The sequence below is a fragment of the Macaca nemestrina genome, chromosome 5, assembly GCF_043159975.1.
Source record: "Macaca nemestrina isolate mMacNem1 chromosome 5, mMacNem.hap1, whole genome shotgun sequence".
In the NCBI taxonomy this organism is placed as follows: domain Eukaryota; kingdom Metazoa; phylum Chordata; class Mammalia; order Primates; family Cercopithecidae; genus Macaca; species Macaca nemestrina.
The window spans coordinates 148,673,487-148,699,816 of record NC_092129.1 but is presented as its reverse complement, the minus strand read 5'-3'; the positions used below and the strand labels follow the sequence as shown (position 1 = coordinate 148,699,816).

At 55.9% G+C, this 26,330-nt stretch overlaps 1 protein-coding gene across 2 annotated transcripts in view; it reads right to left on the bottom strand.

The window, feature by feature from the left end:
• Positions 1 to 17,815, bottom strand: part of LOC105474476 (glutamate metabotropic receptor 4) — a 124,607-nt gene extending 106,792 nt beyond the window's left edge. For both annotated transcript variants that reach the window (XR_982790.3, XM_011729139.3), the window contains exons 1-2: positions 17,669 to 17,815; positions 5,643 to 6,524 (exon numbers count right to left, since the gene is read on the bottom strand). Coding sequence is in view for 1 of the 2 variants with exons in the window: in XM_011729139.3 (XP_011727441.1) it covers positions 5,643 to 6,161 (519 nt within the window). In the remaining variant the exon portion in view is untranslated. The remainder of the gene's footprint in view (positions 1 to 5,642; positions 6,525 to 17,668) is intronic.
• Positions 17,816 to 26,330: the final 8,515 nt, after the last annotated feature.

Genomic DNA, 26,330 nt, shown 5'->3' with positions numbered 1-26,330 from the left:
TAAGCTCAAGGCCGAATGAGAAAGATCCGGCTTCAAAGAATGGGAGGAGAAGACTCCAGACAGTGAGGCAAGCAGGTGTAAAGGCCCTGCGGTTGGAAAATAACATGGTGTCTTCAAGGAGCATAAAGAAAACAGTATGACTGGTGTGGGCAGTGCCCGGAGAGACAAAGGGACATCGGGGCATCAGGTAGCACAGGGCCTCTCAGACAGGAAAGGAGTTCACATTTTAATCGAAGAGCAACAGGAAGCCAATAAAAGGTTTAAGCCGAGGGTTGAGTGGATTCCTTCTGGGTTTTAGAAAGATCTCTGGCTGCTGAGTGAAGGTTTGGCTGTGGAGAGGCCATTTGGAGGCAGGGAGAGGAAAGACCGGGCTTCTGTAATGGGCTGGGTAAGAGACTATGGGGGTGGAGGCCATGAGGAGTTGTCATGTCCAGGACAAGTTCTGAAAGTGCAGCCTGCAGGGTGAGCTGACAAACAGAAACACGGTGGTCAAAACTGCCTCCAGGTTCCTTGGCCTGGTCAAGATGGGCAGGCTGCAGTAGGGTGGGTGGGCTCTCTCTAGAGTTCCTCCTGGTTGTGTAGTGAAAACACCCAAAGACACGAAGCCACGTCCTCGACAGAACATCCTGTGGGATCTAAGCCAGTGTTCCCCCGGGGCCACACCCATAGTCCCGGCTCAAGAGCAGCCAAGAGCCTAGAGGGCACGTGCAGCCCGACATGGGACTAGGGAACTCACACCGCCAGGCTGGGGGTGGCACGCAGAGGCCACCTCTGCTCCCCCTCCCCACGCCCCATTTCGTGATAGCGAGAAATTCTCATGACCCGAAGTTGTCTGCTCAGTCTCAACACTGAGTGCTGCGCTCGTGGCAGGAAGACACAGAGGCCCAGCAGATGGTGGAAAACTCTCCGGGATCAGCCTTAAAGGTCACCGTCTGGCGCTGCCTGCCCACTCCATCCTCTTCCGCATCAGCGGAGTCCCTCATGCTGACTTCAGGCCCAGCTACAAGCTGTGCTGTGACATTTCCTGTGGGCTGACTGTGTGCCAGGCACCATGCTAGGCCTTCTTGGACCTTAACTCTTTTTTTTTTTTTTTGAAACTGAGTTTCGCTCTTGTCACCTAGGCTGGAATGCAATGGTGCAATCTCACTGACTACAACCTCTGCCTCCCGTGTTCAAGCGATTCATCTGCCTCAGCCTCCCAAGTAGCTGGGACTACAGGTAACTGCCAGCACGCCCAGCTAATTATTGTATTTTTAGTAGACACAGGATTTCACCATGTTGGCCAGGCTGGTCTCAAACTCCTGACCTCAGGTGATCTGCCCACCTTAGCCTCCCAAAGTGCTGGAATTACAGGCATGAGCCGCCACACCTAGCTGGACCTTAATTCTTCATCCCCATGCTGTCCTATGAGGCTGGCACCATTATCATCCCTATTTTACAAATGAGGAAACCGAGGCAGAGAAGGGTTAAGCAGTTTGCCAGGGTAGTCAGGCCTCAGGCTGCCTGGCTCCAGAGTCCAAATGCTTACCCCCATGCTGTGCAGCGCCCCCTTCTCCAAGCCTTAGCTTTTCCACTGCAAAATGAATAAAAGACTCAAAGAAATGATTTCTGGATCCCTCTGAGCTCTTACAGGTACAGAACTTGGAAACTGCTTCCCTCCGGGGGTGTCTCCAGTCTGCTCCTCCTCCCCCCAACAATGACTTCTCAGGAAAAGGATTTTTTTTGTGTGTGTGTGTGACGGAGTCTCACTCTGTGACCCAGGCTGGAGTGCAGTGGCACGATCTCGGCTCACTGCAACCTCCACCTCCCAGGCTCAAGTGATTCTCCTGCCTCAGCCTCCCGAGTAGCTGGGATTACAGGCGCATGCCACCACACCTGGCTAATTTTTGTATTTTGAGTAGAGACGGGGTTTCACCATGTTTCCAGGCTGGTCTCAAACTCCTGACCTCAGATGATTCACCCTCCTCAGCCTCCCAATGTACTAGGATTACACATGTGAGCCACCACGCCAGCCACGAAAAGGTCTTATGGGCTCATTCACACTATGGTGTAAATAACTGACATGGTAAGTGGAGGTGAGGTAACTAGTGGATCAGGGATTCAAACCCAGGCCTGAACCTGGGCTGGGCCCCCAACAGTGCATTGTACAAGCTACAACTACTGGGCTTGGGGGCCCACCCAAAGGTATTCTTCACACCCATCAGCACCCCTGTCCTGAAAGAATGGGACAAATTGCAAATGACGGAAGGGGTGGGAGCAGGGAAGTTAGGGATAGAAGCTGTCAGACCTATGAATTCCCAGAGTCAGGCCTTCTGGTCCCCAACAGAGACCTGTTCAAGTCCCACTTCTGACTCAGCTAATTTGAGCAGGCAGTCTCCCAGGAGTCAGGCCTGGGAGAGGGGACCTGGCTTTGAGCCCTGCCCTGTCATTTTATCAGGGTTCAGCCTCCATATCTGTAGAGCAAGAGGTTGGCCCCTTCCAGCTCTAAGGCTTGTGAGTTTTGCTCACATCCTGACCCTGACTGCACCCCATTCGCATTCTCCATGCAGGAAATCACCCCCTCTGAACCAAGCACCGGAAGTCCACCTCTTGCAGGAAGGAAAGCTGTCATCACAGCCTCTGGTGCCAAGTTCCCAGCAGGCCACATTAACCCATCATCAGGGGAGCAGGACAGGGGCTGCAGTGGTGCCCTTTGACATGGACACCTGGTGGTGGGCGCAGGTCCCCTCCCCCAAGGCATCCCTCCCTCACCCTCTCTTTCCTGAGGCTCCTGTTCCCAACCTCCCTCCCCAAAGTTCAATCTTTTTGCTTCTGTAAATGGCTTTTAAGTTTCTCACCCAGCCTCTTGTTTCTATCAGTTTAATTATTGAGGAGGCCTCTTGTCGCCAGCCTGGAACATTAAGGCCGTTAAAAGGGACCGAGGGAATGCAGGCCACAGCCGGCTGGCTTCCCCCCTGCTGCCCCTCCCTTTCCTTGTCCAGCTCTGCCCCCCTGTCCTGCTTTCTTCTCCACTCCCCAGGTCTCTACCTCCCGGTCCTGCCTTGCTCTCTGTGCAGCCTGGGGGGCTCCTGACCCCTGCCCCAACCACTCCATCCTGTGTTCTGAGGAGGCACAAACCAAACTGAGACTGCACCACGCTCCTCTGTGGCCAGACAGGGGACACTATGAACCCCCAGGATGGTAAGGCTCTTCACCCCAGGCCCCTCACCCCACCCTGGCCCTTCCCCATCCTGGGAGAGGTTAGCATAGCAGCTGCAGCCTAATCCCCTGTCTGGGGCACTGAGCGTCTCATCTCAACATATCTATGTTCTCAAGAACACACCTTAAGACCCAACTCTGAGTGACCATTCCTTGAGCCTTCACCATGTACCAAGTGACGGGGCACTCTCAGCTCCTTTGGCCTCTCTGCCTCCCTGTAAAGTAGGCACTCACTCCGCTCTGAAAAACAGGGGAAGGGATCCTCACCAATGTCACAGGTTCAAGGGCTGGACCAGGCTGTTTTACCATCTTTCTAAAAGACCCAGAGTCACTAAAGGAGTTTAATTACAAGCTCAGATAAAGAGAATACAGCAGCCTCAGTTGTGGGGTGACCTTCCTGGAGGCTGGGGATCTGTGCCCCACCCTGCCAGGCTGACAAGGAGGAGTCCAAGGGCTTGTCCCCTCTGCTGGATGGCCCAGACTGCCTCAGCTCCTAGGCAGGGCCAGGCGGGCTGAAGTGATGACTCATGTGGCCTGAGCCATCACTAGGCCCTGGCCTGGGACAGCCTAGCCAGCTCCTCCTCTCCTCTTGTGTCCAGTCCCCACTGCAAAACTGGGTGCGGTGGGAGGACTGAACCAGGCTACCATTCCCAAACCATCCTGCCAAAGAACTCTGAAAGATTATCAGAGCAACACAGCCCCCAGGGATTCTTCCAGCTGCCTATCGTGAGGGCAGAAATGCTTTCAAGCTTCCTGCTTCATCTTCAAACTACGTACATCCATGTTCAACCACTGATCATAAAAAGAAAATAAAACCATGTACAAATTTTGCTGTCTTCATAATGCATCCATTTGTTTTAAAATTAAAATTGTGTTTTCATCCAACTCATCAAGTAAAACCAATACTCCAGGAAAAGCCTTATATTTGAGGCCCACAGAGCATACCAGAGACATGGCTGCATACACAGTTAGGGGCACACGTGTTCTTCAGCCCCAGAGCAGCCAACGGCAAAAGTCCTGCCCCACCCAGACATGTGGCAGCACAACTCTGGCCTCCTCCTTTGCCACCCACAAGCTTCCTCACCCCCACCCCAACACTGGGACCGTCCTCTCCCTTCATCTCCACTTCTACCGGGGCCCCCAGACATGCCTCCAAATCCTGATGCATCATGGGAAGTGGGCCAATGGCTTCCAGAAAGAGTTCTGGTGAGAGTGGTCCAGCTTCAGCTCTCCCCACCGTGCCTGGTGCAAAACAGCCTCTCTCAGTCTACTTCCTAGCCCTGGAGACTTTAGGGAGACAAAGGTCAACTCCAGAGGCCAACAATCTGACACCAGGGTGAGGGAAGGACCAAGCAGCTTCCACTGTGTCCCTTCCTCTTCCCTCTCCCCATTCTCTCCTCCACTCCCCACACACACAAACATGCACAAACACACACACACGCACACACACACACAGAGCAAACAAGGCAGGCTCCAAGAGAGAAACGGGCACATAATTATTGGTAAAATGCTTGTAATGTTTTTCTCTCTACCCGGTAGCTTTCAGTTGTTTTAGCAGCTTAGCGAAGCACTTGGCTCCAATTGAATTGCAAATCAGCAGCTCTTGCCCCAGGAAGAGAGGAAAGGAGGCGGCAAGGAGGGGGCTGGGAGGGATTCCAGAAGGAAAGGGAGAAAGGTGTGCAGGGAAGAAGGGCAGAAGGAAGGAAATCACAGAGGGAAGCTTGGTTCAGGGCCCAGGGCACCAGAAACAGAGACCGCCTACTCTCTCAGGCCTCAGTTTTCCCGTCCTCATCTGCATTCTCTGCAGGCTCAGCAGCCCCACACCCCATCTAAAAAATGAGGACACATTCTCCAACCATAATATCGGGTGGGACAGGAGGGCCACAGGGGGCTTCCTCAACTATCCAGAAGAAAAACATATCTTTCTTGGGAATTGCAATTATATGAAAACAATGTCAAAACAAAAATCTTGCTTTTTCTCCCTGGCAATCTCCAGCATTCATATTTCCATTCTTCTTATCTGTCTGCCTTTCTGTCTATCCACCTGCCTATCTTTTTATCTGTCTGTCTACCTATCTCCTCCTCCCTTCTGTCGTTCTCCAGAACATCCTTTTCCCTCCTGGTGCAGAATTCCCTGGAGAGGAGTGGAGTTGCTCACCAAGCCTCCAGCGGCAGGTGCTGTTTCAGCACCTCGGTCAGCACCACAAGGCTGGGTCCCGATGCCTTTCACTCTGCTGTGCCTATGCTAAGACCACAAGACAACATACTGAAACCAGGAAGAGCTGCCCCAAATTCTCAGATACTGCTCTGAGGAAAAAACTGTCCCTTGGAGTGAGGAAAAGAGGAGGAAAAAGGGACTGGTCGGCCAGGCCTGGCACCCTGGCGTGTGGCGGGCAGAGACCGCTGGGGGAAGAGCACCTCAGGGGACTAACCAAGGCACTGACCTTGAAGAGGCGAAGGATGTTGGCCACCATGATGGAGACCGAGCTCCCTGAAGCACCGATGACACCCACCACGCGTTCAGGCTTGGTGATGATGGGTGGGCCACCACTGCCACAGCGGACCTCCGTGCCATCCTTCTCGATGAGCGCCTGCACAAAGGTCAGTGACTGCTCGAGGGCATGGGTGTCCCTGGAGCAGGTGTCCAGAATGCGGGCACCCAGCGTGATGTTGGGCAGCAGGTCCGGGTCGTTGTTAATGCGATCCAGGGCGAAGAGCATGGCCTCCAGTCGGTGGATGCCCTTTTCCTTCTTAAGTTCTCCACAGGCCTTGCCCTCTGAGCCCCGGCCATGCACCGGGAACAGGCCTCCCAGTGTGATGTCCCCATCTATGCGGATGGAATTCATGTGAGGGTGGCCTTTGGGCTTCCCCAGGGAGGAAGGCATCCAGGGACCGTAAAGGCTGAGCAGCAGGCAAAGGGGCAGCCGGGCCCACCACCAGCCCAAGCCTCTCTTCCCAGGCATCTCGGAAATCCCTAGAGACCCATGAATGGCAGGCCCACTCCTAGCCCTGGCAGGCCCCTGGCCCCACGGCCTGGGTGGGCATGGGCAGGGCAGCTTCAGCAGCAGGAGGACTGAGGGCAGCCAACCGCATAGCCCATGCTGCTACCCTCTCCCACCTCCTTGTCACTCGGGCCAAGCGCAGTTGCCCACACGGTCCAGGCCCACAGACAGCAGACAGTGGCCGGGGTTGCAGGAAGGCTCTGATCCTTGTCCCGTCCTGCAGGCCTGTTCTCGGTGGATGACTGTGGAAAGGGCAGAGTGCTCCTAGCTTGGCGTATCTTGGCATCAAGGAGAAAACAGCTCCAATCCTCTCCTCCTACCAACCTTAGAAGGGGAAAAGAGAGACAGAGTATCAAACAGAAGCCCAAAGAAGACATTAGCTAGTCTCATCTCTCATCAGGAGCCTGAGAGAAGGAGATGCTAGAGGTTATCGCCAAAGACTCCATAAATCTCCTGTACTTGGTTTCCTCTCCGCCGTTGCTCAACTCTGGCTTAAATGGGAGAGTGTAGGGCAGAAATTAGGTCATGTTTGAAGCTTCCTAAGGCCTGTACCCACTGTCATCAGTAGCCCGGGCATCAGAGAGCACAGTCCCCAGGAACAGCCTCGAACTGGCTTGGGAGGAAGAGGGGCCTTCCTCAACACACCCACATGAAGGAGAGCAAGAAACAGGTCCTATGGGCCCAATCTCATTACAAAGATGAGGAAACTGAGGTCCAGAGCAGGAGAGCATTTTGCCTGAGTCACACAGGGAGTGTGCAGTTTAATTACAAGCTCAGATAAAGCTTGGACAATGCCTACTGCAGCCCAGCTTCCCTGCTCTCAGCTCTGGAACCCAAGACACTTTGGCTCTTCAGGGACTCAGAGACCCAGGAACGCAAATAAGGCCCCCTCAAGAAATCATCCTGGAATGTAGTGGTGTAGGCTGGGCCAAGGGAAGACCAGGGAGGAGCTGAGGCTGTGGCGGTTCTGGATTTTCATCTTGAATCAGGGAGCGCAAGGTGAACCCTGCACTCTCCTGCCTCCACCCCAGCTACACAGCTACCCCAGGCAGGGCAGGGGAAAGCCAGCAGCCCCGGCATGAGGAGCAGGCCTCCACTCAGCTTGCATGTCCTCCCTCCCTCCCTCTCTCCCTCCCTCTCCTGACTTTCTTCATCTCTCCATTTCTCCACTGCTCTTTCTCCCCACCCCACTTCCTCCCTCTGAGAGCGGGGCTCGGGTTACGGCCTGAGCTACTGCACATTATTAAGATCATCATCATTATTATTGTTGTTGTGATTAAATATTTATCTGCAAGGGTAGAGGAGAGAACACCAGCCCTTCCTCATTCTCACTGCTAATTTGGGCTAATTTCCCCTGGAGGATCCTTCCCTCACCCCAGCCTCCCCATTCAAAGCCAGCAACCTCCCTCCCCACCACTTTGGAGGCCACAGGGAGAAGAGATGGAAGCTGAGTCAGGGCTTGGCTGGGGGCCAAATCCAAGGCCCCCTTCCCCAGGGGTTTGTCAAATGAAAACCAGCAAGTCACTTGTCCATTCTGTGCCTCAGTTTTCCCAAGCAGTTGGAAGAGGAGCTTGTGTTGGGATTGAGAGGCTTCCCCAGAGATGTGGTCCCTCCATCAAGACCAAGCAGTGGTCTCAGGGTCATCCCTGCCCCACCTGTCATTCCCCCTGCAGAGGCCCTGACTGCTCCAGTTCTGGGCCAAGGGGAGGGAAGGAAGCTGCAGTGCCCCCAGAGTCCAGCCTCAGCTCTTGAGCTTCTCCAGCCTTCTAGACCCTCATTTCACATTTCACCCCTTCCTCAAAATGCTCCCTTCACATTATCTCCTCAGAAACCAAGAATATGGCTACTAATTCTCCCTGGCCCCATGCTGCAGTTGAACCGGTAGCCCAGAGGTATCACATAATTCTCCCAGAGTCACACAGTGAACCAAGATGCATCCAAGACTGGAAGCCGCATCAGCCACACTGGGAAGCCCCAGCAAAGCTGAAGAAAGTTTCACAATACCACCCTCTCCCCTGGAGCCAGGAGCTGGGGACCTAGGACTGGGGGCCAAGGCCAGTGCTTTGGGGAAGGCTTAGGAGCCATTAAAATACAAAGTAGGGAGCTGCACCTGTATGGAGCTTTCATCATCACTCATGCCTTCCTGTGAATGAGTTTACCAGATGTCTGTCCTAGATGGCTATGGAGAGTGAAAGGAGGTGGGGTATGAGTTGCTAATGCCAGTACCAGGTAATTCAGAAGAGAGAAACCAGAAGAGCTACAGATGAATCTTACGGTCCTGCTGCAGTAGCTAGAGATAAGCTAGATAGCATCCCTGCTAGCTCTCAGGAAAATCTGTAAAATGGGTGCGTTGGAGTAGAATCCAATCTGGGGGCCATACTGTCCCTGCTGACATATTTTCAGTTGCTGCATTGATGGAGGGGAGTCAGCTACTAGCCTGTGTGCAGGCAGGGGGCACAGATGCTAACTGGCCAGCTGTGGGTGGGAGAGCCTGCACAGTTAAACACCATCCTGTCCAAATGCCGACAGTGTCCTGTGGAGAAATCACAGCAAATGATAACCACTGCCATGTGCCAAGCACTGTTCTAAGTGCTTTACCTACATTTTCTCATGTAATCCCCACATCCCTATGAGCTACATGGTATTTTTATCCCTATCTCACAGATGAGGAAGGCAAGGCACCAAGTGCTTAAGCGACATCTAGCCAGGGGCACAGAGCTTGTGCAGGCTGCCTGTGCCCCTGGCTGCTCCTCTGTGCTGGCCCAGAGGATCTCTCAGGCCTTGCCAGTTCTAACGTCCTGTGAGTTTACGATCGGTTTCCATGAATTTCAAACGGAGGGATTTTTGGCATCATGACAGGCTGTGTGCCGGGGCTACAGCAGGGCAGATTCAGGCTGGGAGACCAGTACACAGCAGCTTTTGACAGTCAGGCCCTGCTCAGGCTTCCAGATCCTTCGTGAGGGCTCACACAGGCTTCTCCTTGAGGCCAGAGCACGTCTGGGCTGAGCAGTACGTGCGCACACGCGCACACACGTACACACACACACACACACACACACACATACATAGACACACGGGGAAGGGCAGACGCCATGGGGGAAGGAGGCCTCCAAGAGGAGAAAGGCAAACACCCGCAGACTAGAATCAAGAGCCTGGAGCCCCAGGCTGGTCAGATCCCCTGCGAGACCTCCCTCCCACAGGACTGGGTCCCAGCCCCTGCCCACAGGTCCCTGTCCACCCCTCAGTCCCACCAGGCCTGCCTTTTCTGAGCTTCTCCAGAGAACTGGGCAAGCCACTGCCTCTTTTAGCTTCCCCTCCCTCCTTTGATCATGTAACAGGAACAAGGGAAAAGTAAAAATACCCCATGAGTGAAAGAAGCCACTGAGAGCAGAGGCTGGGTGTGGTGGGGTGGGTTGGGGTGGGGGCCAGGCGGATGCTCCCTTCCCCGGCAGGGCCTGCTTCCTTCTGCAGAGGCGGGAGCTGGGGGCACATAGAAGGGGTCCTTCTTTAAAGTCCTTTGCCCAGTTTTCAGACACTCCCCAGCCAATTCCAAAATAGCCAGGAGAGCTCAAGCCTGGGTCAATTAGGGGCATCCTTCCCCAGGTAAAATTGCAGGGATGACTGTGAGTCCAAGCCAGTGTGGGCCCCACCCCCAGACCGGCCTCTTTCCCCTTTCCTTTCCCTCTCCCTTCCCCACCACCCTCTCCCAGTCTCTCTCCTCTTCTCTGGCTCCACTAGGTTCCTTGGCTCCAGGGGACCACAGAGCCAGGCATGGAGGAATGAGAGCCCTGAGAGGCAGGGATGAGAGTGACTGGGTCACCTCCACACAGCAATAACTCTCAGGCCAACAGTGTTTTCCAGAACATTCTTTCCAGTGAATGGGGATGTGAGGGGAGCTGGTTGGGGACAGCTACAGGCTATCCCTTTCCCCCACTAACAGTCAGAGTAAGGGGGATGGGGGGAGTCCCCACACATCCCAGCTGGGACCTCTCTGATATCTAGGGCTTTTGTGCAGGGACTCCAGGAACCTGCCTTGTGGCCACTTCTAAGTCCCCGCCCCCATTTTTTTTTTGAGACAGGGTCTCACTCTGTTGCCTAGGCTGGAGTGTAGTGGTGCAAACATGGCTCACTGCAGCCTCGACCTCTCAGGCTCAAGCGATCCTCCCACCTCAGCCTCCTGAGTAGCTGGGACTACAGGAATGCACCACCATGCCCTGGTAGTTTTTTCTTTTTTCTTTTTTTTTTTTTTTTTTGGTAGAGATGACATCTCACTATGTTGCTTGCCCAGGTTGGTCTCGAACTCCTGAGCTCAAGCGATCCTCCAGCCTCAGCCTCCCAAAGTACTGGGAATACAGGTGTCAGTCACTTTGCCCAGCCCACTTCTTAGTATAATATTAACAAGCAGGACCTTCGTGCTTTTCCAACTTCAATCCTTCCCCCTGCATCCAGGGCCCAAGCCAGAAAGAACCACAAACCACAAAACAACAACCAGATCCGAAGAGAACTGCTGTGATTTACCAAACCCCCAATTATTTTTCACTGAGTTTCCTTTTATTCTTCCAAAATTAAGAAAACAGAATAAAACCCAAACACCAGAATAAAGGGCAAATAGAGGGAACAACCTTGTCCTTTGCTCCCCAGGGTCAGGGTCATTGCCAGAGCCCCTGGCTCCTGCTCTTGGCCCTCTGAGGGTCAGCTCCCATAGGAAAGGGGCTTGGGGACTCAGGCCCAAGCCCCTTGGGGTTCAGCAAAAAGAGCCAGGCCAAGAGCTCCCTCCCACGTTCCTCTCAGCTCCCAACCTTCTCTGTGTTCCCACCCGCACTTCCTTCATCTCCATTCACCTTTGCCTCTGCAGGGCCCACCCAGCCCAGGTGCTCAGGAGTGCTGAGAATTGTGAATGGCTGTGTGGAGTCTGGTTTCAATTCCCGAACTGTTTAGATGCCTCATCGCCCACATACCGCATCTCCCAGAAGGGGGATGGCAGGGCCACTGTCCCAAAGGGGAAATGAGGGAGAACTGGAGGTCTCTCCCCTCCCCTCACCTCTGTGACCCCTCTGCCATTCCTCTGGGCCCCCACTGGCTGGGCAGAGGTGTGGTTTGTAGGACAGGACAGGAATCGGTCGTCAGAACTGTCAGAACTGTGCCACCCCTGCCAGCCACACTGTATGACTCCCAGGCCATAGGGTAGGGGGATAACCAGTTAGTGCTTCAAATCCTAGCAGCACAGCCCTCTTTGTGCTGACCTCTGCAGCCCAGCCCTGCACACAGCCTGGCATCCCCAGCAGGCTTCGTGGAAGTGAATGAATGATGTGATGTGAACCAAATGATTCCTGGGCCTCTCGTTCAAGTAATCTATTTCTGTGTTTAAGGCCCCTTCCATAAGCAATTCTTTAACCCACAGGAATGATTCTAATAGTGGAATGTGAGGCATAGTTTCAGGCAGGGAAACTAAGGACTGATTGAGCTATGAGAAGGCATCTTGGAACCTTCAACCCACCCAAGGCCAGCTGAGGCTTTATTCTGCCTAAAGAGAAGCCCTGCTCCCAGGCAGTCAGCCAGAATGGCCACAGCCACGTGCTAAGAGCTAAGAGCAAGAAGGGCACAGTGGGGGTCTAGCCCCAACCCTCTTCCCTTTCCCTCCCCGCTGAGCTGCTCCAGCTCACCAGCCTGATGCCAGAAACCCCAGACCCCACTCCACAAGCTGTCCCCTCCCTGTTCTGCCAAAACAGCATGGCCCTGATTCAGAGGCGACTGTCTCTGTGATGGGCATGGGGTGGAATGCCCCAAGGAGAGCAGGGAGGGAGGAAGGAGGGAGTAATTCTTTTGCCTAATGCCAGTGGAAACTTGGCGCAGAAAACTTTCAATCCATTGCCCCTGCATTCTCCCTATGATTCCCTCCAGCCTCCTCTCTGTGAAGCTCTCCCTTCAAGAAGCAGCTGAGATCCTTCCTCCTCCAGGAAGCCTGACCTGATTATTACAATTCTTGTTATCTCCTTCCTCCGCAGTTAATGACACAACACAGAACCTCTCTTGTGTTAACAATGACAAGGCTGGGAGCACATTAAAGGCCTGCATGGACAGCACTGCCCTCATCTCTATGTCCCCCATGCCCAGTCCAAGATTCAGAACACAGGAAAGGCTCAGTAAGTGACCAGGCAAAGCCAGGTCCCTGCCCAGAGCAGAGCCCAGGACAGGGGATCTGCAGCAGTGTGCCCAGTCCAGAGTGGCACTCGGACCTAGCACTGAATTCTCACAACTCTGTTGTGTGCTCAAGCACAGAAGACAGTCCCCTCTGCCACAGCCATTCAGTCCCTCAGGGTGACATTCAAAGGTGCTCTGAGCACCCACTATGCGCCAGGCCCTGCTCTGGATGGGCACCGGGGAAACACTGGGAGTGAAACAGACACAAATGCCTGCCCCGTGGAGCGCACGTCCCAAAGTGGGTGGGCACAGGACAGACAACAAATACATGAACACATAGACAGCTGGAACTTCAGGAGATCAGGGGATATGACAAAAAATAAGGCAGGTAAGGGGACAGGGAATGAATGACCCAGAAGATTTTTTTTAGAAAAGAAAAATCAGGGAAGGCTTCTCTGAGGAGATGGCATTTGATCCTAGAGTAAAAGCAGTAAAGGCATGAGCCATGTGAACATCTGGGAGAAGAGGATTCCAAAGAGAAAGAACAGCAAGTGCAAAGGCCCTGAGGTGGGCACAGGCCGGGCACCTGATGTTCAAGGATGAGCAAGGAGGCCAACATGACCAGGGAGCAGTGGGGAGAGGGTTGATGCGATGTCAGAGAGGGTCCGGAACACAAGATTAACAGGTGCCTTATGGATCACAGTGTGGACAGGGAAATGAGGGGCCACGGAAGGGTTTGAGCACAGCACAGGCAGGGACTCATCACCAGAGAAACCTGAGACCTAGAAGGACAGCCACCTGGAAAGGCCACAGCAGCTCACAGCAGCAAGTCCCCCCAACAAGGCAAGCACATCTCATCAGCCCTTGGGTCCCCCTGCTCAGCCTAGACAATGCCACACCCTGACCTTCCTCCTCTCCCAGAGCCAGGGGACCAGCCACCAGGCTCATGCTTGCCTGGATCTCCTCCACCCAGTAGGCCCCAACCATACAGACCCCCAGGCCCCTCCTCCCCATCCCTACACGCCACCGTCTCCAGTTTTCCAGCATAAGACCCAAGTGGGCAAGTGTCTTTGTTTGCAGCTATTACTATTATGAGCTTTGCCACTAATACTACTTCTTCCTCTCTCCTCCCTCTTCCTGTCCCCTCAACAACCCAGCACTGCCCTGGAAAGCTGGGGTCACTGGCTTAGCCCAATCAACATCCAAACTGCACTGCAAGAACATAACTGTGGTTGGTGGGGAGACTTCCATCCCTCAGCTGCACCGAGGTCAGGCACTGAAAAGGGGCAGTGAGTGGCACCTGAGAAGCAATCACCCTCCACAAGCTCAGGAATCAGGTCGAGTCTCCAATATTTATTTCTACATTTAAACCTAAAAATAACCCTGTGGCAATGACAGAGTTTTTACTAGAAGTCATGCCCCCAACCAGGAAACAGATCCAAGGGCTAGCCTGTGTCACCCTAAGGAACAGAGGGTTGGCTGGGAGGGCTGAGTGTGAAGGACTGGGTGGAACCCAGACCTCCTGATTCCCATGCTGGTGGCCCAGCCCAGGGAGAGCAGCTGCCCGAGCTCTCCTGGGACTCACTGTCACCACAGCCAATGGGCAGAGAGTGCCTTCTTGGGAGAACTGAGAGCCTTAACTAGACACCACGGCCTGCCTGTCAGCGTGGCTCGGCCCCAAATGGCATGGGCTGGCATTTCCCAATTACCACAGATAATATCTACCTTAATTGAATGGGGTCCAGATAATGTCATTATGCACTACATTCCCCAATTTATTTAATATACGTGTGTACACATATATTTATGCCTCACTGCTGCCACGAGATTGCTAAATGGTGAGGTTAATAATAAAACATTTCGACGGGAGTCATCAGCTTTAATTTAAGGGGTGATTTTTACTATCCTTGTGCTCGTTTTTCCAGGGAGCCAAGAGAAACATGGACAGACTGGAACAGTCTCTCAGGCCTGCAGGTGAGGAGGTGGGGTGGGCTGGCTGCTGGCTGGCAGACTACATCTCTTCTAAGCAAGTTCCATTGACATGCCTCCCTTCCAGGAGCAGGCTCAGGCAAGGCAAGCCAGGTGGAGGGGAGAAGTGGAAACTGAGGCAGAAGCCCCCAGGGCAGGCAGGGAGAAGGAATTGGTTGTGAAGGAGGAGCTACCAGCGTCAGGTTCATCTGGGAGGCAGTAGGGAGAGGGAGGCCAGAGACAGTACACAGAGAGAGGACAGACATAGACGGCTCACAGGACCCAGAAAAAGCAGCCTGCACTCTACAAGGACCAAAGGCAGCAAACCCTCTAACTTAATTTTTTATAATCCCCTGCTAATTAGGGCAGAGGTGACACTTAAGGAAATGAGCCCTCTCCGTTCTTTCCAGGAGCCATCAGGCTGAGTGGGAGTGACAGAGAGCTGGTGTCCACTGCTCCAGGCCCATTGCCCACCAGTGCAAGCCCTGTTAGGCTGCCAAGACAGCCAGCAGCCCTTCTGCAGCCCCAGTGAGGGGCCAGAGCTCCGATGCCGGCTCCCCCCATGCCTTCTTCAGGAGGCAAAGGCGGCCGCCACTCAGCAGAAGTGAGATAACCTTCGAGCCAGCAGCCAGCAGGCCCAGCTGCCCAGGCTGCCAGTGCAGCCTGCCCACTGGAAAGCTGGGTTCTAGGCCGAGCAGAGGAGGACAGTGGGGTGGGCAGATATCTTGGGGTGGGTGGTAATTAGAGGCTGCCGGCTCCACACTTGTCTAGGAGAGAGGACACATCTACTGGCTGTAATTATTCAGTTCAGGAGTCTGTGGGTTCTGCTCCCATCTTTTGCTGTCAGCTGTCCCCCTGCGGCAGGGCGGGTATGGGTGTGGCCGCACATCCTGGCGCTGGACTGTGGACCCCTCAGGAAGTGGGTGGGGGCTGCAGAGCCCTTCTGGGCCTGAGCCCGGCCCTCTGACCCTTCTGGATAGCACACTGCTCAGTCCCGGGCTCACTCATTTGCTCGCTCGCTCTCTCACCTACCTCGGGCTGCCTGCCGCTGTGCAAGGCGCTCCCTCCCAGAGACGTCACGCCTCCAACGGAATGAAGCCGCCCAGACGCAGGTCGGGGGAGGAGGGGGGGGGTAGGAGGAGCGGCCTACGCAAGGCCACTGAGGCCCAGAAAGCAGCTCAACTCCTGACATGCTCCCACCTCCCCTCCGCCTGCTCAGGACCTGTGCTTAGTGAGGAGCTACATGCCGCGCCCCCCCTCCCCCCTCCCCGCAATATATCTGGCTCCTGAAAATGCCTGAGAATCCATGACTAGAGTAGAGCCCTCCTTTGGGTTAAGCACTGCCATCTTCCTCTCCCGTCTCTCTTAAATGCAGATGCCCCTGGAAAGGGTAGTCCCTGAAGTGGCTAAGGTGTGGGGTGCGAGGGGATAACTTTTAGGGTATTTTTGTCCCTGACAGCTGTGAAGGTATTGGCAGGTAGGCAAAAGCTTATGTGTAAAAGGACGGAAGTTGGAGGAACATGAGACAGTGGCCACCCAATTCACAAGCAGACATCACGTCCGGCCCAGGGCTGAGCAGAGGCTTGGAGGCACCATCCTCAAAGTCTCCTGCCCACCCCACCACAAAGACAGGATCTGACTAAGGGCTGGTGAGGCCTTCCAGGAAGTGGGAGAGGGGACAAGGCTCCAACCGCAGCCAGGCCCATTTCGAGGACTGGTTCAACAGTCCTCAGGGCCTACCAAGAAGAAGTGATGAGGCCCCTGCACTGTGGGTGATCACACCCCGGAGTGCCCAGACGCCTCCGCGGAGTGCCTAGACGCCTCTCTAGTCCTCCCCTCTTCATGGAAGCTTCCCCCTACCTTAGGTCGGAAGGCCCTGAGGCCCTTCTGGACTCCGAGGAGCTGAGCATGCAGACCCACAGTCTGAGGCCCAGCATCCCATTGGGATCCAGGGGAAAGTGGGGCGAGCCCAGGACACATCCCGGGAGTGTGGGGAGATGGGAATGAGGGCATTCTTCACGTCCACCATTGGCTGGCCCCGGGGCGGGAGGCTGAGCGCTGCAGAATGGTAGGGTGTGGGATGGGGTGCTCCCTATGTAGACCCTGGGAGCACTGCCCTCCCCGCCTGCCCTAGGCCCCCACTCACCCCATAACGGACAAGGTGAGGGACTATGATGGAAACACACTCCCCTCCCTGCTTGTCACCTCGGGCTTTCTGCCAGATTTACACAGGGGCAGCCACCGCTCTGACAGACACGTGGCCTCGGGCACCCAGCTAGGCAAGCGCAGCTCAGTTGGTGTCCGGAAAGGCCGTGTTCTCCCGCGCCAGGGGCCGGGAGGGGAGAAAGAAGCAAGGCGCCTCCTCCAAAAGGGAATGAAAGTCTGAGGGCGGGATGTCACTCGGGGCCTAGGGGCAGGGGGCGCTCGTACGTTCAGGCCTCAGGACTCCCTGCCGCCGCCGATGCTGCTGCCCCATCTCAGCACAACAGCCTCAGACCGCCCTGGTGCGGGGGCGCCTCTCGCAGTCGGGGCCTCCACCTCCCGGCCCCACCCCCGCGCGGGGAGGAGACGGCTCCCACCTGCGAGCGCCGGGAAAGACCGACCCCGGAGCGGGGACCCCCAGCACACACGCGCGTACACACATGCACACACAGAGACCACGGCCGGTCCGCTCGCCCGGCGGCCGCGTAGACGCGCGGGTTCATCAGGGTCCCGGGGAGGGACGGTCCCGAGTGTCCGGAAAGAGCCTGGCCCTGAAGTCCTGGGGCTGCGGGGAGACCCCAGACCCTGGAGAGCCCCACAACCCGCCGAGGCCACGGGCAAGCGGTTGCCGGGCTCCGGCCGGTGGCGAAGGCGGCGCTGGGGCGGGCACGGGAGCCGGACGCGGTGCCTGAGAAAGGAGCCCAGGCGCGCGAGGCTGGGTGCCCTCTCACCGGGAGACTGCCGGGAAGAGGTGCAAATAATGCCCCGCGCCCCCGCCTGTCCTGCCTCTCCGCAGACTGGGATGCGCTAATGCCGCCGCCCCCACCTGAAAGCTGGCACGACCCTCTATCCTGTGGAAGCCCCTGTATGCAGAGACAGTACTTTCCACCGGGCCCGCAAAAAAAGCCTCTGCCCCATTCCCTCCCTCAGGGGCATCCGGAAAGCCTGCCTTAGCCCCAAGGGGAGACCCTCTAGTTCAGGTCCCGAGCCCTCCGGCCCCTAGGGCTCCAGGGGCGCCGGCTCTCTTCGGGGCACTCCGAGCGCGGGAGCTCGCCGGAGGCCACCTCCCTGAGCCCCGATGTCCCCGCCGCAGCCCTCGCCCCAGGAGGCCGGAGGGCACGGTCCCCTCTGTCCGTCCCCCTAGGGCCACAACTCACCGCGCGCCAGCAAGGTTTAAGCCGCGGCAAGGGGTCGGCTGCGTGCCGCCTGCCCCGGGGGCGCAGGCAGGCGACAGCCGGAGGCACGGTTCTCGCGGTGCCCAGAGCCCGGGCCGCGGCGGGCGGCGCTGACGCTGCGGACCGAGCGCGCCGCGGAGCCGCCCGGAGTCCGGGACGCAGCAGGGATGAGCTGACGGCCGCCCGGCCGGAGCCGCCGCCAAGCGCGCGGCGTTCGGCTGCTGCTCCGGCAAGTAAGCAAGCGAGAGGGGGATCGGCGGTAACCCCTGCTCCGGCTGCGGCGGAGCCCGGCGTCCGAGCCGGAAGGAGAGGGAGAGGCGGCAAGGGGAGTGAGTCTGGCCGAGAGCTCCGGGCTGGGAAGGGAGCGGAGCGGGAGCGACCAGCGAGCGCAGCCGGCCGAGGTGCGGGCGCCTCGCGGCGCCGCGGCAGCGGCAGCAGCAGCAGGAAAAAAAATGAGAGCGAGCTAGAGAGCGCGCTGGAGAGCGAGCGAGAGAGCGAGCGAGAGACGAGAGAGCGAGGAAGGCGCTGAGAGGGGAGGCTGCGGGAGAGGGCGGGAGCGCCGGGAAGCGCAAGGGGGCGAGGGAGCCGCAGCCGCTGGCCCCGGCGCCCACAGCCGCTGGTGCACCCGAGGAGGCGCGAGCCCAGCCCCGCAAGTTTGCGCTGAAAGTGCCGGCCAGGCTCACGGCGCTTCCGCCGGCCTTTTAAAGAGAGAGCACCTGGAGCCCATCCCCTACCCCACACCTCCACCTCCGGAAGGCCAGGGCTCTCGCGGCGCTCCGCCACCCCTCCACACCCGACCTGCTGGCAGCTCCCCTTCCACCACACCCCACCGGCGCCCTCTTCCGGAAGCCCCCCTCTTCCTCCTCCCAGTGCGCCTGCTAGCTCGCCTACCCCGAGGACATGGTGGGGACCCCTTCTCACCCCAGAGGGGGAGGGTCAGGAATATAGCCTCCCCAACACACACCCAGAAAAGTACAGCAAAGCACAGGGACGCAGAGGGGCGCGCTACTCCCACCCTGGTGCGTCACTGGAGCCTCACACATCCGCGCGCACGTGTCGTATGCCCCCATGTGGCATGTTCATTTGCACACCCCACTGCTCCTGGTGCAAGTGTATAACAAGGGGAGAAACTAAGGCCCAGTGAGGTGATTCCATTTGCCCCAGATCTCACAGCCTGTCCGAGGGACACTTTCCACAGAGCCCCCTTACCACCTAAGAACCCCACCAGGCTAGGGAAACACCCCACCCGCTGGTCTCCCTCCAGCACTGGTTGGCAAAAGTGTAACAGGTGGCCTCCTGGTTGGCAGGCTGCAGTGAGACTTGGGAAGAATCCCTTAACCAACCACAGAGCCAGCTCGCCTCCTTCCTGGAGGGGGCTTGAAAACTTTCAGTTGGTTAGAGGCAGGCAGCAGGGGAAGTGAGGGAGTCACTGCAGCCCTCTTAGGATTGCAAGAGCATCTCGCCCCAGACTGCAGAAGTGGCTTCAATTAGAGCCATGATGTGTGACTGTCCTTGTCCTGGGGAGGGCGCACAACACTGTGCCAGGGAGCTGGGGGAAGAAGGCGGCAGAACTGGAGAGGCTGGCCAGAGGCCTCCCTCCCCATCAGTACTTCGACCCCCAGCTGATCTGCCAAGTGCTACCTTGTGCTTGACGATGCTCAGGCCTGGCAGGACTCTGCCACCCTCACAGCTCAACCCTAATTTCTACAGGGGAAATTAGGTGAGGGGAAAGTCTGGGAGGGTCTGGGAATAACAGGGACAGACCCCCACCGCCTGCAACGGGACTGCCCTTTCTCCCTCCTTGCCCCTTTTCAATGCTCCTGCCCCTTCCTGAAGACCTGCTCAGGCTCCACCTCCTCCAGAGCTCCAGACTATGCTAGGCCAAAACCACATCTCGTTCAGCATCGTTTGGCCATGGAGCCTGGCACCATGCCTGAACGGTAGCGTAAGCTCAAGGATTGTTTGGTGGGTGAATAAATGTTGGCAAAGCTTGCACTCTCTTTGATGTCACATGTAATGGCCCAAATACATGTCTCATTTACCCAATCAGTCTGAAGTCTCTGAGGGAAGCACCCAGATTGTCCATTCATTCATGCTTTTTTTTTTTTTTTTTTAATGAAAACAACACTGACTGAGGTCCTGCTCCATTCCCAGCTCTAGGTGTACACACGTGACTGAACGCAATTCTGCCCTTGAGGAGTGCACCCCATGGTCATTCGGACCCCAGCACCACACATTTTGTAGAGATATAAGCAAAGGCCGTTGAAAGTTCCTGCTGCCCAGCAGCTCTGCCCAGCCAAGTGTGCACTGCTCTGGACTTGCAGGGAACTCAAGTTATTCCTGGAGAGGCCGTGTCCTTGGGAACAGCCTGCCTGGGTTCAAATCTGTGTCACGTGTGTGTGTGGGTCACATTACCCAAGGCCCTCAGTTTCCTATCTGTAGAACAAGGATTATGACACTAATCTCAAAGCAGAACTACAGGTATGGGGTGTGCATCGTTCACTGCCAAGAGGCCACCCAGTTGAGAGGCCTCAGGGCAGCTCAAATTCAGCCTGCCTTGGTCTTGACAAGTGACACATCCTGTCTTGTGGCTGTATCTGCCCAAAAGATGGGGTTCCTTTTTCTGATCCTCTCAGAGGTACCATATGGACTAGTGCCTGGGGCCCTGCTTACAAGGTGTTCATGAAAACAGAATGAAATAATGTACGCGCAGCACCTAGTCCTGTATTTAGGCACCCGTAAGTGGGAGCCACTGAAATTTTTAACAGAATCCTCAATATACTTTTGTTGAATGAATGAATGAATGAATGAATGAATGGACTAATTACAGTGACAATAACATGAGCCATGGTTTATTGAGAGATAAAACAAACCCAGCCACTCTCCCCACCCCCTGCCCCTCAGTGTTGCTTTCACTCTGGCCATAATTACCCCAGCCCCCGCCCGCCACCAGCTGTGTCGCAGAAGGCTGGGCAGGCTATATTTTTCAGGGGTTAAAAAAAGAAACACTGTTGGCTGGCAGATGGCTGAGTTTGTGGACTCGTCCAGTTCGCAGGTTCCCAGCCTGAGGCCTAGCTCTTCCGGGCAACATCCTGACCACCCCAGGCCTCCAGACCATCACAGTGGCCAAGCGCTCCGTCAGTGGCCCTCACCTGTGGGCCCCCACTTGTCCAGCTGGGGCACCCTCTTCTCACTCTTGTTCTCTCTGCTGGGTCGTGGCTGACTTGACTTGCCATGGAGACAGACTCAGAGACCCAAACACAGACTCACACACACAGAGACACACACACAGAGACACATAGACTAACACACACACAGAGACAAACACACACACCTCAAAGAACTTCTGGTGGCATCCCCTGCCCTGGGGGAGCTGGGGGACCCCAGCTGTGGGAGAAAAGCAATCAGAAATGACCTCAAGGAGTCACACTTCAAGGGACCTGGCCTGAACCAGCTGCTCCAAGGCCTGATTCCTAAACACTGTCTCCAGCAAGCCTGCCTCCCCTATGAGTCGTGCTCTGACTGTGAAGAGTTGGGGTGAGGGGAAGAGGACACAAGGCAGGAAAGCAGGAAGCCCAGACTTCTGCACTAAGAACCATGTGATGTGGGGGAGCCCCCCAGCCTCTCTGAGCGTTGGTTTTCCCATCAGTGAGACCAGGGGCTGGGCCAAGGTCTCCCTAAGGATGGTGGGATTCAGAACTGGGTCTCACTCTTGAACCTTTAAAGGAAGCTAGCCTGCTACTGGTGGAGTAAGCAGGGGGTGATGCTGACCCACCCGTTCCTGCACCAGTCCTCATACCTGGAAATGGCAACATCGTCTCTGCAGGGGAGGGGGAAGGCTGAAGGGAGGAGAGAGAGGCAGGGAGTCCTACAGAAAATAATAATACAGAGTCCTGAGCCTGTGTTTCATACCTGTGTGACCTGGAAGTTCTTCCTGAGGTCTGACCTAACTCATTCCTGCTGCATCAGATTCTTTCTTCCTGCTCTTTTTCTGTCCTCCCTGGTGAGGGAAAACAACTCACCCCAACCTTTTGAAAGACTCCTAATAGAGGAGGGCAATTGTCATTGAAAATCCTGACCTTTAGGATTTGTTGAAATAAATTAAAGCGAGCCTGGAGGTGCAGGTTCCCTGAGAGAACCGAGCAGACCCAGGACACCTGATAAATGCTTCTGTGTTGAGCTGGCCCAGCCATCACCTCAGCCTCCATGTCTGATGGGTTTCAATTTTGGTTTCCCCTAAACCAGGCCATTAGATGAAAATGTCTGTGATGGGGGGGTTTGTTTAAACAATAACTGTCCCCTGGCAGGACATTTTCAGGATGAAGAGCTGACTGCACAGGGAGTGCAATGGCCCCAGGCTCTCCAGGGAGTCGTAAGTCACCCTGCAGGCACTGAGGAGGAGCCATGGGCTGAGGTCAAGGGCCTGGGGCCCTGGGTTAAGAATCCTGGGTAAGTTGTCCCTGTTCTGCCTCTAGAGGTCACCTCAGTCCCGCTCCTTCACCTCAAGAGCACTTAGAAATTCCCGCAGCCTGGCCAGGTGCAGTGGCTCACGCCTGCAAATCCCAGCACTTTGGGAGGCCAAGGCGGGAGGATCACCTGAGGTTGGGAGTTCGCGACCAGCCTGACCAACATGGAGAAACCCCATCTCTACTAAAAATACAAAATGAGCCGGACTTGGTGGCACGTGCCTGTAATCCCAGCTACTCGTGAGGCTGAGGCAGGAGAATCACTTGAATCCGGGAGGCGGAGGTTGTGGAGAGTCAAGATATTACCATCGCACTCTAGCCTGGACAAGAGTGAAACTCCATCTCAAAAAAAAAAAAAAGAAAGAAAGAAAGAAAAGAAAAAAGAAATTCCCACAGCCTGCTCAGGACAGGCTGGGACAGATATGAGTGACACCTTTGATGGCTCTGGGACAGAGCCCTGGGAATCTGCTCTTCCCTCAGGCCAGTATGAATCCAGCCTCTAGGAATCTTCCCACCCCTCTGGGACTTTCTCCAGCTTTTGGCTTGGAGTAATAACTTGACTAAGGCTAAAGTCCCCTTTCCACAATTCCAAAATCTGAAATGCTCTGAAAGCCACAAGTTTGTTCATAAGTTTTTGGCAACTCAATTGGCAACAAAACTTGACATCAAAGCTATTCCCTGCTGCTGCCTCGAGCCTTGGTGGAGGAATACTGTCTGTTGCACTGCAGGAAGGCCAGCCTGAATTTGCTCTGAGGATACTGCCCCAGGCCTCCTGGGGGTATTGCATACTGTATGGCATTTGCACCATAATATATTTCTAAATTCCAAAAAGACCTGGCCCCAAGGGTCTCTGATAAGGGCCTTGCACCTGTAATCATCCCATTTGGACTAAGGGCTTTCCAGGGTACACAGCACATTTGTACCTGTACCTCCACCTGCCCAGGCAGGCTGAAGGAGGAGAAAGACTGGCTGGGGCCAAGCAGGCTGAGAGCAGAGAGAGCTGGATCTGAACACAGCTCTGCTAAATGCATTCACCCAGGACTAAGTGGGAACAGGTAGGTGAGGATTTATGATAGAGTACATTCGGCACCAGCGTGCTAGAGAGGCCTTCACACATGCTGCAGGAGCACCCCGCAAGAGTGTGGGTGCAGGACAGAGTTAGAGACTAGGCTGGGGTCTCTGTCTCTTCCCACTTGCATGGAGGTCAAGGCAGCTGGGAAGGAGGGGATGCCCACCAAGTGGCTAGGGGGCGGGCAGGAGAAGGGCTGTGAGTGGAGTGGGTGAAGGAGACGAGTGGTCCAAGGTCAGCTTGAGCCTTGCCAATTGTCTGCTCCGGAGTTCCCTGACCTGAGAGATGATGCTTCCTCTTTCCTTCCCCAGCCTCAGTTTCCCCACCTATAGGGCCCCCTCACCTGAGAGATTATGCTTCCACTTCCCTTCCCCACCCTCAGTTTCCCCACCTGTAGGGCTGAAGAGGGAGGGGATATGAGAAAGGAACAGCAGAAGAAGCAGGAAAACTGCCTCTTCCTTTCCAGCAGCCACAGGGCAGAAGTTGAGAGAAGCCAGAGTGAAATTCCTCCTGCCACCGGCAGAGAGGAGGAAGCACTTTATTTAAAAAGAAGGGAGGGATGGTGGGATTTAGGACTGGGTCTTATTCCCAGAGCGGGGTGGCAAGTGGCAGCCCGGGTGCTCAATGGGTCACCTCTAAACCACAGGTCCTGGTGGTCTGAGGCAGAGGACCTAGGCACAGGTCCTGACTGTGCCCCTCCCGCGCCCTGCCATGGGCTAAGCATAAGAGTGGCCAGGAAGTTAGGGATGGCTGAGGCTGGGAGGCCAAAGGAGGCCTCCCCTTGAATTAGACCCTAAAAGACAAGTAGGATTCAGAAGAGCCGAGAGACCTAGATAAGGGGGAGTGGGGTGCACGGCCAGACTGAGCACCTGGCCTTCCACTGGGCAGACAGACACTGTGCCGAGTTTACAGTAAGAATTTATTGTCCAACAAATTGTTAAATGAATGAATGAATGACCCACCTAGAAAGACTTTCTCCTCCTCCTCTCTCTCCGTCCTCTTCCTGTCTCTTTTTTCTTAAGACTCACGATTTTCCAGCCTCTTTGCCTGGCTGCAATTTAAAACAACTTATCATCTCTCTCTCCACATGTCCGGGGGCTGTCAGCCGCGAGCCAAATGTCATTAGGATGGATGTCACAAGCCGGGATGTCAAAATACAATTAACATTTAAAAGCCCCTCCCGCCCAAGACCTCACGGCCGCCTGCTCCTTCGGCTGAATGGCAGGACTCCGGGCAGGCGCCGGGGGAGCAGCCAGGTGACAGGCGCGGGGGGGGGGGGCACAGTCCAGCTGGCCCTGGGAGGAGACCTGCAGGAGGCGGTGCCCTGGGAGGAGAGTGTCCTTGCTTCACTGCCCCTCAATCTGGAGTGCTGCCCGCCCACCCCCACCCTGCCCATCTTCCTCAGACCCTCCAATCCTTTTACCGAGCTCTCCACCGCACTCTTCCAGGATCTTGTTGCACACACTCCATGGACAAGACCAGTGTGGACACTGCCCACAGCACTCAGGGTCTTCACAAGTGAGCGTTCCGTGCCACTCTGCTACTTTGAGCCTTAGCATCATCCACTGCCAAATGTGAGTCCCATTGTGGCAGGCCACTCTGGGGGCAGTTGGGGGATGAAAGAATGGAGTGAGAAATGCTTTTCAAGGGCCAGGGACCCCACGATTGGGGACTCAGGTTGTGTCTGATGCTCCTGTCTTCCAAGCAAGCTCCAGGCCCTTGACATGGGGCCAAGACCACACAGGCTTGTTAATTGATTGGCAGTTGGGAATCCCAGGTGGGCCCCTCTGTCAATGTCCCCCCCACCACACTCCAGCCTTGGTTCTACTTCGGAAACTCCATGGACAATGTTTGCTCCTCCCCAAGCAGGACCCAGACAGCTGACAAGACAGGGAGCTGGACACAGGCCCCGGGACCTCCCACCGGCAGAGCCTGGAGGAGCCTGCATCCTGCTCAGGCCGCCTCCAAGGCCGGCTGCTGAGGTATCTCCAGCACGGACGCCAGGCAGGCTGCACTGCCCTGGAAAAAGTCTCATCAAGGCAGAGGAGAAGGGGTATTGTGGTCTGGCCCTGGGGCTGAGGTCACAGCTGCACTGCCCCCAACTCCCTCCTCCTGATTCCTGGGGAAACATGAGCTACAGGGGTGGAGGGGATTCTGCTCCCCTTGAAGGAGGCAGCAGCATTTATGCAAACACCCCTTGTCCTCCTCCTCCTCTTCAGCTTTTCCTCTCTCTTCCTGTACCCACCTCCCAAGGACCGACCCATCACCCAGACCCCCCAAAGAGGACAAAGCAGTGCTGGGGAAGAAAAGCCCACACGCCAGCTCCTACCCTCGTGGGCTGCATTTTAATGGCGTTTGATTGGATCCGATGCGCTTTTAATTCCCTCCTGGGACATCAGAATGAGGGTAGAAAAGAATCTTTAATTCATCAAACTGAAATATTAATAGAATTCTAACCAGCTGGAGTGGGGTACGAGGCCCCCACAATGGAAGACAAGGGGGACAGGCAGGAGCAAGGTGGGAAGGTGGCTGGGGATGGGAAGGTGGGGCATCTCAGGAGGGCTGGGGCCTGCAGAGCCCCACGCTGGGGGTGGAGTAGGTGGCACACTGGAGCCCTTTGCTGCATGCCAGGTGCTCATCAGAGTCTCCACAACAGCCCTGTGATGGACTGGCCAGTGCAATGATTCCACTCCACAAATGGGGAAGCTGAGAGGCACGGAGGAGGGACGGTCCAGGGGTTAGCCTCTGTGGTGCGACCCTGGAGACCTCCTCACCCACTGAGACATACGGACTCTACCCTGGACAAGAAGGGACCTGGGCAGAAAACCCAGGGCTCCCCAACGCACACACCCAGCTCAATCCTATATCCCCACCCCTGGGCCTCTCCTCAGCCCTCCCTATATCTGGGATCTGCATCACCCCTTCAGGGTACAGACACGAACGCAGGGCCCAGAGAGGCCAGGGCTGCACAGAGATTTCATGCCCGGCTCAGTCTCTGCCCTCAGTCCCTGCCCCAGATTCTGGCCAGCCCAGCTTCAAGTCTCCATCCCCCACACTCCGGGCATCTCCATCCTCAGCTCTGTCTCAGGACTGCTGGGGACCCCAAGAC